At 43.4% G+C, this 17,116-nt stretch overlaps 1 protein-coding gene across 1 annotated transcript; it reads right to left on the bottom strand.

The window, feature by feature from the left end:
* Positions 1-330: 330 nt before the first annotated feature.
* LOC121985274 (pectinesterase-like) lies at positions 331-2,153 on the bottom strand. The gene is made up of 2 exons (XM_042538622.1): positions 1,159-2,153; positions 331-1,061 (listed from the first exon to the last, which is right to left on the bottom strand). The coding sequence occupies exons 1-2, from the start codon at positions 2,135-2,137 to the stop codon at positions 382-384; spliced, it is 1,659 nt and encodes a 552-aa protein (XP_042394556.1). The 5' UTR covers positions 2,138-2,153; the 3' UTR covers positions 331-381.
* Positions 2,154-17,116: the final 14,963 nt, after the last annotated feature.

The following is a 17,116-nucleotide window of genomic DNA, read 5'->3' on the forward strand; positions in this document are numbered from 1 at the left end:
GGATTCAGATCAATCCTTTTGTTTGCCATTATTTTGATTTAAATTTGCCGTATTAATTATGATAATTAGACAATTCATAGTTCACTTTCATTTTTGATGTACGGTAAAGCTTCCATTTATAACAAAGTAACTTTGTTTCCACAGTTGAGAAGCGTCACGCGCTCACAGAATGTTCCCTTACAAGTCAAAGCCATCAAGGTTGACTTAATTCATACATATATATATATATATATATAGTAATAATAATAATAATAATAAATATACTTATAAGTGAATTTGAATATGAGAGGTAATATATCCACACTTACCAACCCCCGTTTTTTTTTTTCCTTCAAAGCCCATCAATGAGGGCTCACTTGAGTTAACTAGATAGGCAGGTCCTCAGAGTCCAGAGATAAAGCTGACGCCAGTGTCGGGCAACCAATAGTTGCCCGCGATGAATTCCGCAACGCTGAACTGGGACGCCTCTTCTTCGGAGAGTGCCGGATGTACGCCAGCCCACTTGACCCGACCCGAAGTATCAGAGCCGGGACCAGTGTTTCCATACTCCCCGTAAAAGAGCGTGGACAAAGCAAAGCTACCGGACCACTGCTCCCACCCGGCCGAGGAGACCGAGTCGTCGATGTAGGTCTTCAAGACGACGGTCCGTGAGTACTTCTGCCATGGCCTGCCGAGGTATGTCGCAGTGCCCCCGAGGTCGGAGGAGCCCTGGATCCGACTCTTGTGGAACGAGATGCCAGTATTCTGGTTCGGGTCAGACCGCCCCTGGGCCGTGATCGAGTTTTTTTGGCCGCCCCCCGGCTTGCGCGGCTGGATGTAGCAGTTCTGGAGGACGACGGCGGAGTTGCCAAAGATGAAATCGACGGTGCCGTAGATGTCGGTTTCGGTGTAGAACTGACGATTGGAGTGGGTATAGAGAGTGTCCTGGTAGCCCTGGATGGAGCACTGGTACACCACGGACTTGTCGGCCCCCACGCGGAGGGCCACGGCCTGGTGCTTGCTTGGTCCGGAGTTGTTGATGATGGTCAGGCCTTTCGCAATGAATCCGGATCCCATTGCAGCTGTAAAGATAGTTAGTTGTTTAATTGGCGTCGACTCAGTGCTCCTATTGCCTTAATTAGGAATAAATGGGAAGATAACAAAGTAATAAAAGCTCACCTACAGTTGCTGTTCTGTACGTGGTCCACCCCTCGCCGACGCTTCTGCTACCCACAATGACGGACTTGCCCTTCCCGTCACCCATTAACATAACGTTATTCTGCTTCCTCGCCACGTTGACGTATTCCTTGTACGTCCCTGCTTTCACATAGATCACCTTCGTGCTCCCTTTCTCGCTACTGACGCCGTCATCCGACGCCTTCAGCGTCACAAACTCAATCGCCTCCTGGATCGTCGTGTGCGTCCCGCTCCCGTCGGCCGCCACCACCGCGTCCGCCTGCACTTCCTCGGGAGACGCCTCCAGCAGCTTTCTGTCCGACGCCGTCAACCACGAGGGGAACTGCTGCCCACCGTCAGCCTCGAGCAACTTCCTGTTTCCACCGACCGAGACGGAGGCGGCGGCTGTCTCATCTTTGACGTTTTTGTGCAGAGCCAACGAGACGCTGACGTGCTGCCCGACGACCTCCACGCGGCCGGCGAGCAGGTCGCCTTCGGCTCCGGAGGCGGGCACGGCTGCCATACTCTCGGCGCAGGTGACCTGGTTGGTGAGCGCGGCGCTGAGCCAGGTGTGCTTGTCGTGGAAGGTCACGCCTTTTTTGGCGTGCAGCACGGCATTAAGCTGCTCCAGCGTGACGTCGAGCAGCTCGAGGCAGTCGTCGACGCCCTGCGACGGAGAAAGAGACGCGGTCGACGCCCGGAGAGCGGACGCCGAGGTCAGATTGAGGGCCACGTCGCGTGCCAGGACAACCCGGCTTTTGGCGAATTCGACGGACACGTAGAACATCTCGGCGGGCTTTTTTGGGCCGTCGATAGCCGTCAGTGAGGCGAGGGCCTTCACACAGGCCTCCGGATAGAGAGTGGCGTCGCAGGCCGCGGCGACGTCGTTCGCCGCCGCTGATCCACACGCGGCGGGGATAAGCGCTATGGCAACGTAAATTGCAAAAATCTTTTGCATTACTGATTCGTAAGAATCGATCATTTTAGCTAAACAACTATAATGCAGCAGCTTATGTTGCAAATGGTTACAATATATAGGAAAAGTTTTATGGAGTTGTGGTCCAAATTGTGAATTTGACATTATATAAGAGGATTAAAGAGTTATAATGATCCAAAAAGGTAAAAAGTTAAGTGGGCTATGTAGTCAATGGGTCAATGGATGTTCTCTAACTGAATGACAAGGAAGATGATGTATCACTGAATTTTTAATTCAAAAGTCATCATCGACCCATCGTCTTTTCTCTCGACGTGTCATGTCTCAAGTTTATATTACCTGTACCTTCCTGAAGGATGCTCATATCTACAAAAGTATATATATATATATATATATATATATATATATATATATATATATATATATATATATATATATATATATATATATATATGATCGAGCTTATTGGTATATATATATATATATGATCGAGCTTATTGGCTTGGTATGTTAATCTCTTTATGTCAGTTGCATCACGTTGTCTGTGCTCGCTTTCCTCATTTGATTATATATATATATATATATATGATCGAGCTTATTGGTATATATATATATATATGATCGAGCTTATTGGCTTGGTATGTTAATCTCTTTATGTCAGTTGCATCACGTTGTCTGTGCTCGCTTTCCTCACAAATCAAATGAGCTCGTCTTAGGCTCCTTAGAAAATAAATTGCACAGGAAGAACTTGCTCCCTTCTCGAGCATTACATTACCATGAATTAGCTACGCCATCAAGCACAAAAGAGTTCGGTGCCCTACCCCTCTCGACGTTCCACCTACTCTTTGGGTCATTGGATTGCCCTGTTCTTATCATTACTTTATATATTATTATAAGAAATTTTCTTAGGACGATTTAATGGGTAGCACATAAGGTATTATCAATTTGAAATCTAGGATTTAAATCTAAGTATAATCGAGGAAAATACCTCTATCATATGTCAGTAATTATTTCAAGGACAAGTAATCATCCGTGATTTACTTCTTCCGTATTGACAAGAGGCAGATTGATAGGGATGCTGGGACGAACTTATTAAAAGATTAGCAGTAACATAAATATAATCTCCTTTTTTTTTTTCATAAATATGGATTACTGGTTAAAATATTTTAACGAAAGTTAATAAGTAAATATCATTTGTCGATAAAAAAACCCACAATTTTGAAAAAATAAAATACTCATCAAATGCATTTGATGACAATTATTGAATTAAATTGTTAGCCAATTTCTCTTTAAAAGTTTTTTCTCAATTTATCGATGATTTTTTAAAATATGAGTAAAATTTTGAATATTATTTAAATAAATAATGATCAAATAAATTTTAATCTAGTTAGTTGATATGGGTTGTGATTAGTGAACCCAGAAGATAATGAGGAGATCAAAATTAATGTGAGGTGATAGTCACACTCTAGAAGGAGTAAAATCTGTAAGGGTTTGATGGCCGGTTAGAAGGGGGGTTGGATAGGTAGGTCACCCCCAATTTCGATTCTTCTCTACAAGGTTAGTTACGCAAGCGGAAAACGAAAACTAAAGCAATGAAAATAAAAAAGTAAGAGCAAACGCTAACACAAATCCTTTACGTGGTTCGGAGATTGCTTGCTCCTACTCCACGGCATGTCCTTGAGGTGGATGAACCCTTGATCCTTCGGTGGATCAATCCCCGGCAATCTCCGGCTAGCTCTTACTCCTTCTCGGTGCAGTACAACCTCTCACAAGGTTCTCTTCCTTTTACAAGATGAACTTAGGTTTAGGAGGAAGAGAGTAGGCTTGGAAGCTTTGGGCAATGACAAGGAGTGATTCAACAATAATCAGTAATCTCCTTCAAGCCTCAAAGCTTCCTATAAATAAGTGGAGAGAGTTGATCATCATATCAACTCATCTCGGCACCAGTCGACTGGCAAAATCATCAATCGACTGGTGCTACCGTTGGAGGTAGCCAACGGCTACTTTGCAGTACCAACGGTCATTTACCAGTCGACTGGTACACACTGACCGAACAAACAGAACTATTCTTTTCGCACCCAGTCGATTGCGCGGTCGACTGCACCAGTCGACTGCTAAAACATGCAGTCGACTGCTACAGTACTGCTACAGTAAAACCCTAAAACTAGAATTTTACTCCGAGTACAATTTCTCATGCACTCGTACCCTCACCCTCACGACTCATTTGACGCTTCCTTTGCAGCTTTAACCTCTTGCCTTCAAGCCTACTTCCTTTGGCTCTCGTCCCTCGGATGCATTCAAGCCCGCGGCTCATCCCCAATGCCATCCTTCGCGTATGCCTCGAAATCGCTTCCCTCGGCCCTTGTCCTCGCTGCCTTGTCCACGGTCCCTCGGATGCTTCATCCTTCACCAGACCCGAAGCCATCAACCTGAGTCGCATCTGTATCCTGCAAACCTGCACAACTCAAATACACATATCAAATACAAGGGTGAACCAAACTTAAACTCTTTAACACACACATCAAAACTATGATCGTACCGATCAAAACCTAGTTCGATTGCACCAACAATCTCCCCCTTTTTGATGTGTGACAATATGTTTAAGTTAGACATAAATATCAACATGAAAATTAGAAGCAATATGTAAACATGAAACATAATACTCAAGCTCCCCCTTAACATATGCTCTCAACCATAATTTTCAAGTTTTGCACATAATTGCATATAGTTAGGTTTCTAACTTAAACCTTCGCATTTCTCCCCCTTTGACACCATCAAAAATTGTACCAAACATGTACACATACTATGGTATCAATGTGGACTTAAAAATACCCAAAACCAGCTCTTGAAGGTGCTGGAAAACAGCTACCAATCGACTGCTATCTGTCGCAGTCGACTGGCACAAACCAACCCGATTTTCAGCATTTTAAAGCCAACTTCAGAAATGCATAGAAAATTCTAGAAAATTAAAAAAATCATGAAATTTTGAACACACATTTCTTATAATGTTCTTTAGCAAGGAAAAAATATGTTTTCATAAAAATTCATCATATTTTTGAAGTTTTGATAAAAACTCAAACACTTTGAAAATCACTCAAGGTGGTATCAATTTGAAACCTTGTTTTGCAATCATATGTTTCAAAATAGCTAAACCGCAGTAAATAAAATATAAAAATATTTTCAAAACATTTAAAATGTCCAACTATGATCTATGGGCAAGATGTCCATTAATTAAACATTTGCTTTCCCCATAGTTGGCCTATGATCACTAAAACTTGATTCATTTCATAACTCATCAAGATGTCATAAGCATAAGTGAATTATTTGTATCATCCTATCATCTCACATTTAAGGTTACAAAATAATGCAAATCATTGTGAGATGAAGATAACTTCTACTTAGCCCCCTTGATCATGAATTTCTATCAAGGCTAAGTGCTCCCCCTTTAGGTCTCAAGTCAACCATTTTTCAAGGATTTGAACTATGATTTTAATGGTTGACTAACCTAAAATCCTCTAACCCTTGAGGATTGATTTTGGCACCCAATAGAAATTCTTTCTAATTGGGTTAACCAAATATTCCTTGGGGATCCATTTTCTATCTATAGTCTTGGTTTTTGATTGGCCCCTAGCAAGTAGACAATGGTAGGTATTTTCATTGTTGGGTTCCTTGTATCCTAACCCATTTTTCTTAAAACTTGCCCTTTGGCTCCCAATAATCATGTTTAGGGTTTTAGAGCCAATTTCAAATTTTCTAAGGACATTGGTAAGGTATTCTACCTTTTCCCTTAAAGCCTTATTTTCTTCTTCTAAACATGAATCATTTGAATTTGTAGAAGAAGCATGCATATCATTATTCTTAATAGTCATGGATTCTATTTTTTTCTTAAGCATGCAAATATCATTTTTCAAGGATTTGTTCTTTCTTTTTGCCTTAAACAAATCATCATTTGTGCTTGAAATAATTTTAATTAAGACATGAAGAGGAAGATTATGTACCTCACTTACCGAGACATCCGAATCCGATGTTTGACCTCCCCTTTCACTTGAGCTCCCTTCTTTGTCTTCACTTGAGCTCTTTCCCTCTTCATTTTCGGATGAGGTGGAGGCTACATCATCAATTCCCATTAGAGTAAAATTGACTACATGGTGCTCTTCTTCCTCCGATGATGATGATGGATCATCCCATGTTGCTTTTAGGTTTTGAGCCTTCTTTCCTTTTTCTTTTGTCTTCTTCTCCTCCTTCTTCTTCCCTTCCTTCTTCTTCAAGAGAGGACAATAATCTCTTATGTGTCCTTCTCCTTGACAATTATAGCAAATGATCTTCTTTATCCTACTTTTGCTTCTAGAACTTTTCCTAGCACGAGATTTGTTAGAAGAAAAAGATTTAAATGTCTTTCTCATCTTCCTTACCATATATGCCTCTTGATCACTATCCATTGAGGCACTTGATTCTTCGTAGTCGGAAGATGGTGGTGATGAAGATTTCTTCTTCTTTCCCTTTCCCTTGTTTGCCACAAGGGCTACTCCTCTTGATCTATGAGCTTCTCCATCTAATCCTTCAACTCTTGTCTCGTGAAGCTCCATTGTTGAGAAAAGTTCATCTAGAGAGGATTTCTCTAGGTCCTTTGATATGTAGTATGAATCTACAATGGAGCTCCAAGTTGTGGTTCTTGGGAAAGCATTTAGGACTTTCATCATCATGCCTCGATTTGAAAGTGTCTCACCTACACTTGTTAGTCCATTAATAATTTCCTTAATTCTATAATATAAAATTGATACCTTTTCTCCTTTCTCAAGCTTGATATTGTTGAGTTGAGTTCGAAGGAGGTCTCTTCTTGCCAATTTCGCTTCCGATGTCCCTTCATGAAGCTCCACTAGCTTTTCCCATAGCTCCTTGGCGCTTGAGTAGGTTCCAACCCTTGTTATTTCTTGTTGGGGAAGAACATTGTGTAGATGATGTATGACTTTAGAATTCGCTAAATGTTCTTCCCTTTGCTTCTTGCTCCACCTTGTTTTCTCAAGTATCTTATTGTCTTGATCCCTAGACACTTCAAAATCATTTTCCATGATTAGCATTATGTCAAAATCGATTTCGAAAAATACCTCCATTCTCTTCTTCCACCAAGAGAAGTCCCCTTCGAATTTGAGTGGATAAATGTTTGAGCCGGCCATTTTGATGAAGTGCTCTTCTCGGCGATTAGTCCGTTAAAGGGTGTCCTCGCTCTGATACCACTTGTAAGGGTTCGGTGGCCGGCTAGAAGGGGGGTTGGATAGCTAGGTCACCCCCAATTTCGATTCTTCTCTACAAGGTTAGTTACGCAAGTGGAATACGGAAACTAAAGCAATGAAAATAAACAAGTAAGAGCAAACGCTAACACAAATCCTTTACGTGGTTCGGAGATTGCTTGCTCCTACTGTTGGGACCTTGACGTCCGCTAGAGGGGGGTGAATAGCGGCTCACCCAAATCGTTCGCTTCCTACGTTGTTAGCTTGCGCAGCGGAATAATACAAAAATAAACAAGCTAAACAAAATACAAGACAAGAAGGAATGCAAACTAAGCTACACGATCATTTACGTGGTTCGGAGATAAAGCTCCTACTCCACGGCGTGTCCGTAAGGTGGACGATCCCTATCCGTCGGTGGATTACTCCTCGGAAGACCTCCGGCTAGCTCAAACTCCTTGTGGGTGGAGAAACCTCACCACAAACTCACCAAGACCTCTTGGACACAAGGAAAACTCTTGAGCACTTGTAGACTACTAATTAGACCTTAACCAAGTCTAATTTCGTCAGTCCAAACCAAGCTCCCAAGCTTTGGTTTTATAGCCCGCGGGTTGAAAACCCCGCCTACCAGTCGACTGCTAAAACATGCAGTCGACTGCCCTCTGTGGAAATTCGACCGTTACACCCCAACGGCTCGATTTCACACATTCTGTTCGCTGCCAGTCGACTGCCCCAGTCGACTGCTAAAACATGCAGTCGACTGCTATAGTACTGCTACAATACTGCTACACTAACGCTACAGTAAACCCTAATTCTAGTATTTTACTCCGAGTACAATCTCTCAGCACTCGTCTCTGCTCGACCAACCTAGACTTAGCCTTCTAGCCTCCTCCATCAGCCTTGCGTCCCTCGGATGCCTCCCCATCCTTCACGTCTTGCCTTCTGGAGCTTCCATCGGCCTTGTCATTGTTGTCGGGTCTTCCTTTGCCAAGAGGTCGCGCCTCCGGGACTTCATCCATTGTCAAGTTACACTTGGACTTACGTTGCCAAGACTACATGCTTGGACTTACACCGCCAAGACTCATCCTTGGACTTTCCTCCTTTGCCAAGATCACACTTGGACTTCCTTGTTGTACCTGTATCCTGCACACTCACAATGCATATCAAATACAACAATAAACCTAACTTAAACCTTTGCCCAAACATCAAAACCTAGGGTCACTAGATTGCTCCAACACCTACTCCACGGCGTGTCCTTGAGGTGGACGAACCCTTGATCCTTTGGTGGATCAATCCCCGACAATCTCCGGCTAGCTCTTACTCCTTCTCGGTGGGGTACAACCTCTCACAATATTCTCTTCCTCTTACAAGATGAACATAGGTTTAGGAGGAAGAGAGTAGGGTTGGAAGCTTTGGGCAATGGCAAGGAGTGATTCAACAATAATCAGTAACCTCCTTCAAGCCCCAAAGCTTCCTATAAATAAGAGGAGAGAGTTGATCATCATATCAACTCATCTCGGCATCAGTCGACTGGCAAAACCATCAGTCGACTGGTGCTACCGTTGGAGGTAGCCAACGGCTACTTTGCAGTACCAACGGTCTGCTAACAGTCATTTACCAGTCGACTGGTACACACTGACCAAACAAACAGAACCATTCTGTTCGCACCCAGTCGACTGCGTGGTTGATTGCACCAGTGGACTGCTAAAACATGCAGTCGACTGCTACAGTACTGCTATAGTAAAACCCTAAAACTAGGATTTTATTCCGAGTACAATTTCTCATGCACTCGTACCCTCACCCTTATGACTCATTTGACGCTTCCTTTGTAGCTTTAACCTCTTGCCTTCAAGCTTACTTCCTTTGGCTCTCGTCCCTCGGATGCATTCAAGCTCGCGGCTCATCCCCAATGCCATCCTTCGCACATGCCTCGAATTCGTTTTCCTCTGCCCTTGTCCTCGCTGCCTTGTCCACGGTCCCTCGGATGCTTCATCCTTCACCGGACCCGAAGCCATCAACCTGAGTCGCATGTGTATCCTGCAAACCTGCACAACTCAAATACACATATCAAATATAAGGGTGAACCTAACTTAAACTCTTTGACACACACATCAAAACTATGATCGTACCGATCAAAACCTAGGTCGATTGCACCAATAAAATCCTCTCATCTGACATTGATTAAATCATCTAGTGCTAAACTTCTTAGATTCCACCATACCAAGTATAATCCAGTCGGGGAAGGGTTATCAGCCCTTAAGCCGAGCGAATCGGAGAGTCTAAAAGCGGCTAGATCTTAAAGTGGTTAAGCTTAAGGTCGGTTGGCTTTACATATCGGTCAGAATGAATGACTCACTCCACAACATACCAATCATAAGTGACAATGTGCATGTGCATTTGTCCAGTCTTAAAGTCGGACGAGTGTACATACCCTGGCCATATAAAAATTTGATTGGGCAATAACATGACGTAGTGTAGCTCAATATGCTAACCAAACTTCTCAAAACATAGCTGCATATCTCAGTAAGCCCAGATGGGAAAAGAACCACCGGGCCTGCAATACCTCTCCTCATATTGCCACCCGGGAGGGATTTTAGTAAAGCATATGTTATCAGAAGGGATTATAGGGAGCATGAGGCACTATATTATTTCTTGAGCGGATTTCCAACCTAACTAAGACATTATATCACTTTCAAACAAATATCTCAAGACTGCGCAAAATATAACAGAGCAACTTAAAGACTAGCCAAAATATACTCAGCGAACAGCAGCATAACGAGGCGGTCGAATTAAGGACTAGCCGAGATACATGTAGTATAACACATGACAAAGCTGTTGGATCGCGACGGCCGGTTAGAAGGAGGGTTGAATAGTTTAAAAACAAAAAAGCAAACCCTTCTCGAACTTTCAACATAACACTTGCATAAATAAATTAACTAAACAGAAAGTAAAAGAAGAGGCACAAGATATTTACCTGGTTACAACCGGGGAGGTTGTTAATCCAAGAAAAGTGTCGTACTAATATCTCCTTCAGGCGGAGAAGTCTCTTATAGCAATGACGCACAAAAAGATAGAAGCTCAACTACAAATGAAAGCGTACAAGTGTTGGAATATTAATTGTTTGAGATGATCTGAAGCTTCTGGATCAAGGTTGTATTTATAGCTATGGTCGGGGCGCTTGGAAGGGGTCCAAGCACTTGGAAGGGGATAAAATTTTATCCCCTTCGCAACGGATCGCATTTGACACGATCCTGGTCAAAATCCAATCCCGGGCACCCGGAATGGTTCTGAGCGCCCGGACGATCCGGGTGCCCGGAATGGATCCGGGTGCCCGGACCACTAAGCCAACCAAGTTGACTTTTGGTCTAGGTCCTTTGCTCCGGTGCTGCTCGCCTCAGTCCGGGTCTTCAGCTCCGGCTCTGCTTGCTTGGGTGATTTAGCCAACCGAAATAAGGCTCACCCGAACCCAATTTCGACCTTCTCGAGCAACCTTCCACTCCGGCTTCTCGTCCCTTGGAAACGTCGTGCGCCTCCTTCTCATCCGCCCGCGTACTCTTCCGCAGCGCCTCGTACCTCTGACACACTGAGCCCGTCGGCTTTCTCCCGTGCCGTCCTTTTCGTTAGCTGCGTCTTTTGCTCGACTCCCTGTGCTCCTAAGCTCCTGTACACTTAGACACATGGTTAAAAATACGACAGGACCTAACTTAACTTGTTGGTCACATCAAAACAACCTTGAGGTTCCAACAATCTCCCCCTTTTTGATGTGAGCAACTCAAGTTAAGGTAGGGTAAATAGACATAAAAGAAATAACTAATATTACAATAAAGTGCAAAAAATAGAGAAATTGTAGAAATAAAAATTAGTCTACCTCCCCCTAGACTTATACTTTTCCTTCTCCCCCTTTGATCACATAAAAAATGGGGTTCCAAGAAAAAAATCTAAGGGTTAAAACTTAGAAAATTTAGAAAATAATTTCAATGATTTTACTTAAAATTTTGCAATAATTTTCAACAATGTTTATAAGTTTCTTAAAAAAATCTAAAAAAATTCTAAGTTAGATAATTTGCAAAAGAAATATTTTTGAAAGAATTTTTCCAACTTGAATCTTTAAGAATTTTCTAAGTAAAACTCTAGGTAAGAAAATTTTTTGAGTAAAAAGAAATTTAAGCAACAATTTCTAATTTTCAAAAGAAATTTTAACTTAGGAAAAAATAATTTTTGAGAATTTTTCTAAGTAAAAAAAATTTTATGCAAGAAAATTTTTCTAAGTATAACAAAAATTTTGAAAGATTTCTCAAAAAAATGTTTGAAAAACTTTTTAAGGCATTATTAAATTTCAATCTTAATGCTTTATTAGAAAGTTAATTAAACATTTTTATTTCAATATTTTGGCTTCCAGGCAGTGGCGAGACACTAGGTCTTCTTAGTTATTGGAGCAACAACCACTTTCTTAGACAAAACCTCATAAAAAAATTTAATGTCTAATTTTCTCGCTGAAAGCTCTAAATCTAATTAATAGTTCAAGTTAAACGGGACTTTGGAACCCAATATAAGTTCTAGCCTACTGGATTAACTAAAAATTTTTTAGGGACGTACCTTTTTGAAATATTCCTAATTTATCCCTTGTGGTATCTAAAATACCAATTTAGATTATTAAATTTTCTAACATTTGTATTAGACGAGCATGCACAATTTTTCAAGTTATTTACTTGTATTTTTAAATTATCATTTTCTAAATTTAATTTATCTAACTCTTCTAAAGGGCAAGATTTAGCTAGTATTGCTTTTAAATTTTTAATTTTTTTTTTCTAATTTACAGCAATCCTTAGTTAACAGTTTAATAAACTTAAATAGTTTATCGGGAGGAAGAGATCGTACCTAACTTACCATATCGATCTCATTGTCCGTGTCTCCTCCTGAACTGCTGCTATCTTTCGACGTAGCTCCCCCTTCATCGATGCTCTCGATGCTCATTTCGGAATAGCTTGACTCGCAGTCGTCGTCTTGATGACTTGCCATTAGTGCAAGTCCGGAGAAGGCCTCGACTTCCGATTCGGACGATGTATCGTCCCACGTCACCTTTAAGACCTTGCGTTTTTCGACCTTACCTTTGTCCTTGTCCTTATTCCTTAGCTTGGGGCAGTTGTCCTTGACGTGCCCTTCTTCGTTGCAGTGGTAGCAGCGGATCATCCTTTTCTTTCTACCCTGCGGATGGTTAGTATTTTTAGATTTACCAAGTTTCTTGAAACCTCTTACCATCATAACCATTTTCTCGTCATCGAGAGAGGACTCTGACTCAGGTTCGTCTCTCGAAACTTTGAAGGCGACGTTGTGCTTGGGCTCCTTCGTACCTGCACATCTTGATTCATGCACTTCAAATGTCGAGAATAATTCTTCTAAAGTAATTTTTTATAAATCTTAAGAAATATAAAAAGCATCTACTAGTGATGCCCATTTCGTATTTCTAGGAAAAGAATTTAGTGCGTACCTTAGAGAATCTCGGTTACTTACCTTTCTCTGAGATTCAAAAGTTCAGTGATAAGCTCTTTAACTCTCGAGTGCAGATGCACAGTTATTTCGTCTTCTCCGAGTCGTAGGTTGGTGAGCTGGTTACGAAGTAGATCCCATCTTGTGAGCTTGGCTTCAGACATCCCTTCGTGCAGCTCAAGAAATTCTCCCAAAGTTCCTTCGCGGAGTCGTAGTTGCCGATTCGGTTGACTTCTTGTGGCGGAAGAACGCTCAGCAGATGGTACTCTGCTTTACCGTTTGCCACGTAGTTGGCCTGCTCCTTTTTCATCCATTGATATTTTTCTTTGCCCTCCGGTGCTACAAAATCAAATTGCATTATAAGAAGTAATTCAAAGTTGGTGTTGAAAAATACCTGCATTCGCTTTTTCCAGGTAGCGAATTCCCCTTCGAATTTTGGCGGGTAGATGTTTGGTCCGACCATTAGTTCGGTGCTTCATTTGGCGGTTAGTCCTCCTGAAGCGTCCTTTCTCTGATACCACTTGTTGGATCGTGATGGTTGGCTAAAGGGGGGTTGAATAGCCTAAAAATAAAAAAGCAAACCCTTCTCGAACTTTCAACAGAACACTTGCATAAATAAATTAACTAAACAGAAAGTAAAAGAAGAGGCACAAGATGTTTACTTGGTTACAACCGGGGAGGTTGTTAATCCAAGGAAAGTGTCGTACTAATATCTCCTTCAGGCGGAGAAGCCTATTACAACAATGACGCACAGAAAAATAGAAGCTCAACTACAAATGAAAGCGTACAAGTGTTGGAATACTAATTACTTGAGATGATCTAAAGCTCCTGGACCAAGGCTGTATTTATAGCCTTGGTTGGAGCGCTTGGAAGGGGTCCAGGCGTCTGAGAGGGGATAAAATTTTATTCCCTTCGCAACGGATCACATTTGACACGATCCTGGTCAAAATCCAATCCCGGACGCTCGGAATGGTTTCGAGCGCTCGGACGGTCCGGGTGTCCGGAATGGATCCGGGCGCCCGGACCACTAAGTCAACCAAGTTGACTTTTGGTTCGGGCCCTCTATTCCAGTGTTGCTCGCCTCGGTCCGAGTCTTCCGCTCGGCTCTGCTCGCTTGGGTGATTTCAGCCAACCGAAATAAGGCTCACCCGAACCTAATTTTGGCCTTCTTAAGCAACCTTCCGCTCCGGCTTCTCGTCCCTCGGAAACGTCGCGCGCCTCCTTCTCGTTTGCCCGCGTACTCTTCCGCAGCGCCTCATACCTCAGACGTACCGAGCCCGTCGACTTCCTCCCGTGTCGTCCTTCTCGCTAGCTGTGTCTTTTGCTCGACTCGCTGTATTCCTAAGCCCCTACACACTTAGACACAAGGTTAAAAATACGACAGGACCTAACTTAACTTGTTGGTCACATCAAAATAACCTTGGGGTTCCAACAAAAGCAACTTATGCAGAATGCAATTGAACATCCTAACGGGGCGGTCGACTTAAGGATCTGCCGAGCTATGCTCAACAGATAACATCATCCGAACTAGATAGTCGGCCTAAAGACCGGTCGGGTTATATTCAGCAAACTACTGTTGGTGCAACCTTAGGTCAAGGTTGACTTGGTTGACCTGACTCGAGTTGACCTGACTCGAGTTGTGTTTTGATGTTTGACGATGTTTGACGAGAAGAGAGTTGTATTCTTGATGTTTGACAAGAATAGGTGTTTGGTAGATTGTAGGTGCAACCTTAGGTCAAGGTTGACCTGGTTGACCTGATTCGGGAAAAGTCCAAGCAGGGAGCTTGGCACGTGAAAAGTCCAAGTATGGAGACTTGGCACTGGAAAAGTCCAAGTAGGAGACTTGGCACGGGGAAAAGTCCAAGCAGGGAGCTTGGCACGCGAAAAGTCCAAGTATGGAGACTTGGCACTGGAAAAGTCCAAGTACGGAGACTTGGCACAGGGAAAAGTCCAAGCAGGTAGCTTGGCACGCGGAAAGTCCAAGTATGGAGACTTGGCAGTGGGAAAGTCCTAACTGGGATGTTAGGCAGTGTGGAAAGTCCTGGTGAGTGAAGCCAGGCAGGTGGAAAGTCCTAACTGGGATGTTAGGCGGTTGGAAAGTCTGTGAGTGAAGCGGTGAGAAAGTCCTAAGCGGGATGTTAGGCGGTGTGAAATCTGGTGAGTGAAGCCGGTGAAAGTCCGTAGTGAAGCCAGGCAAGGAAAATCCAGATGGATCGGGGATGATCGGACATCCGGTGTTGAGAAAGTCTAAGTAGGTCAAAGGATTGACCGGACACTTGGAGAATTCTAGCAGTCAAGGGTGACCGATGCTAGAAATGAAGTACCAACAGGTCGAGGTTGACCGAATGTTGGTTGGAAGGCTTGGGACTTGGTTTGGGCAAAACCAAGTCACTTAGTTATCTGATCGGTCCGTGACCGATCAAGAATCGATGTGCTATCGGTATCGTCGATCGGTCCGCACCGATCGAGTGATCGCGAGAAAGACGCCCGATCGTTACGTGGACCGATCAGAGCTTCCCGATCGGTCGTGGCGACCGATCGAGACGGCGATGTCGCGGAAGGAAGAAGCTTCAAAGCCAAGAGTTGGGATCGGTGCGTGGACCGATCCAGGTATCGGTCCACGATCGAGTACGCATGAATGTTTGTGCACTAACGATCGGTCCGGGGACCGATCGGTAGGCTGATCGGTCCACGCATCCGATCTGGTTCTAGCCGTTGCAACGCAACGGCTAGTTTCTTCGCTGTTTCTTCTTCGCAGGTATAAAGGAGACGAGGGCATCTTCTGTGCTACAGCTTCTTCCTCTTCTCTTCTGCTACAGAGCTGCTGTTCTGGTGCTTGAGCTTTGTTGAGCTCTTCTTCGCAAGCTTCGCGTGAGCTTCTTCCTTCGGCTGGGACTCCGACTGAGCTGCTGCTGTGGTTGGCGTCTGAGAAGCTGTTGCTTCTTCAACAGTCGACAAGAAGGCAAGGGTTGTTTACATTTGCTGTGTATTTACTTCTTGCTTCTCTTGTATTTGTACTCCTTATCTTGCTGTTGCAAGAAGTAGTTGTGGCGAGGTTTCTCCACCCATAAGGAGCTCATATTTAGCCGGTTCTCCGGGGACTCATCCACCGACGGATTGGTAGGCTTCGTCCACCTTACGGACACGCCGAGGAGTAGGAGTTCATCTCCGAACCTCGTTACATCGGTTTGTTTTTCTTCTCCTTAGTTTCTTCCTTGTATTTCCGCTGCGACTAACCCTAACTGTAGGAAGAACGCGAGAATTTGGGGCGGCTATTCACACCCCCCTCTCTAGCCTCCGTACTAAGGATCCCAACAAGTGGTATCAGAGCGAGGCCGCTCTTCGACGGATCAACACCCGGGGGAGCACGGGCTAGAGATGGATCTCTATGGAGAAGATGTCACGATTCAACCCTTCTACGAGTCTCACGACAACTTCACATATTGGAAGGTAAGGATGATGTATTTTCTTAGGACTAATATGTTAAATTGGTTTTGTGTACAAGAAGGGTTTTCCCCTCCGATGGATGAGGAAGGAAAACCTATCAAGAAGAAGGAGTGGACGAAAGAGCAAATCCGACAATCCGAAATCAATGACGAGGTAACAAAAATTATTGAATTTGCTTTACCTAATAATGTTTTGTGCAAGATAGATAGGTACAACAACGCCAAGGAATTGTGGAACAATTTGGCAAAATTCCATGAAGAGGAGCCTAGTGAGCCAAGTAGCTCACATCATGGAGGAAGCGAATTGGGAGTTGAGGGCTACTCAACATCCAAGGAAGAAGAGGAGGAGAGCTCTTGTTCAAGATCAGAGCAAGAAGAGGCATCTACCTCCGGAAGGGATGAAGAAGAAAGCTCATCTACATCCACAACCCTAGGTAACTCAAACACTGTGATTTCAAGCAAATTACACATAATGTGTTTTGAGTGTAGGAAGTTTGGGCACTACAAGAGTAAGTGTCCAAAGAGGGTTAGAAAGACTCCACCGGCACCAAAGGTCAAGGAAGCCGGAGTCCCGACATGCAAGAGCAAGAAGCACGTGGTGTGCTTCCAATGCAAGCAACGGGGACACTATAGGAGTCAATGTCCAAGGGGGAGGCAACCTCACAAGGACAAGAGGCCAAACACATGTAAAGGGGGAGCTAAGGCAAACCCTAAGGTAACATTTAAAGCTCATTCTTGCAATTCTAGTAGGATGCATGCTAGTAGTCTTATTGCCATTGTCAATAATGATAAGCATGTTAACACTAGAAATCGATACATGTGTTTAGGAGCCAAGCATGTTAGCCTAGATAAGAACAATTCTAGAAATG

The sequence above is a fragment of the Zingiber officinale genome, chromosome 5B (genome assembly GCF_018446385.1).
Source record: "Zingiber officinale cultivar Zhangliang chromosome 5B, Zo_v1.1, whole genome shotgun sequence".
Lineage (NCBI taxonomy): Eukaryota > Viridiplantae > Streptophyta > Magnoliopsida > Zingiberales > Zingiberaceae > Zingiber > Zingiber officinale.

Bases quoted from the DNA above. Each gene is read 5' to 3' on its own strand.
- LOC121985274 (XM_042538622.1), bottom strand. From the start codon at position 2,137: ATGATCGATTCTTACGAATCAGTAATGCAAAAGATTTTTGCAATTTAC. The intron at 1,062-1,158 runs GTGAGCTTTTAT...CTATCTTTACAG, and splicing joins GTACAGAACAGCAACTGTAG to CTGCAATGGGATCCGGATTC.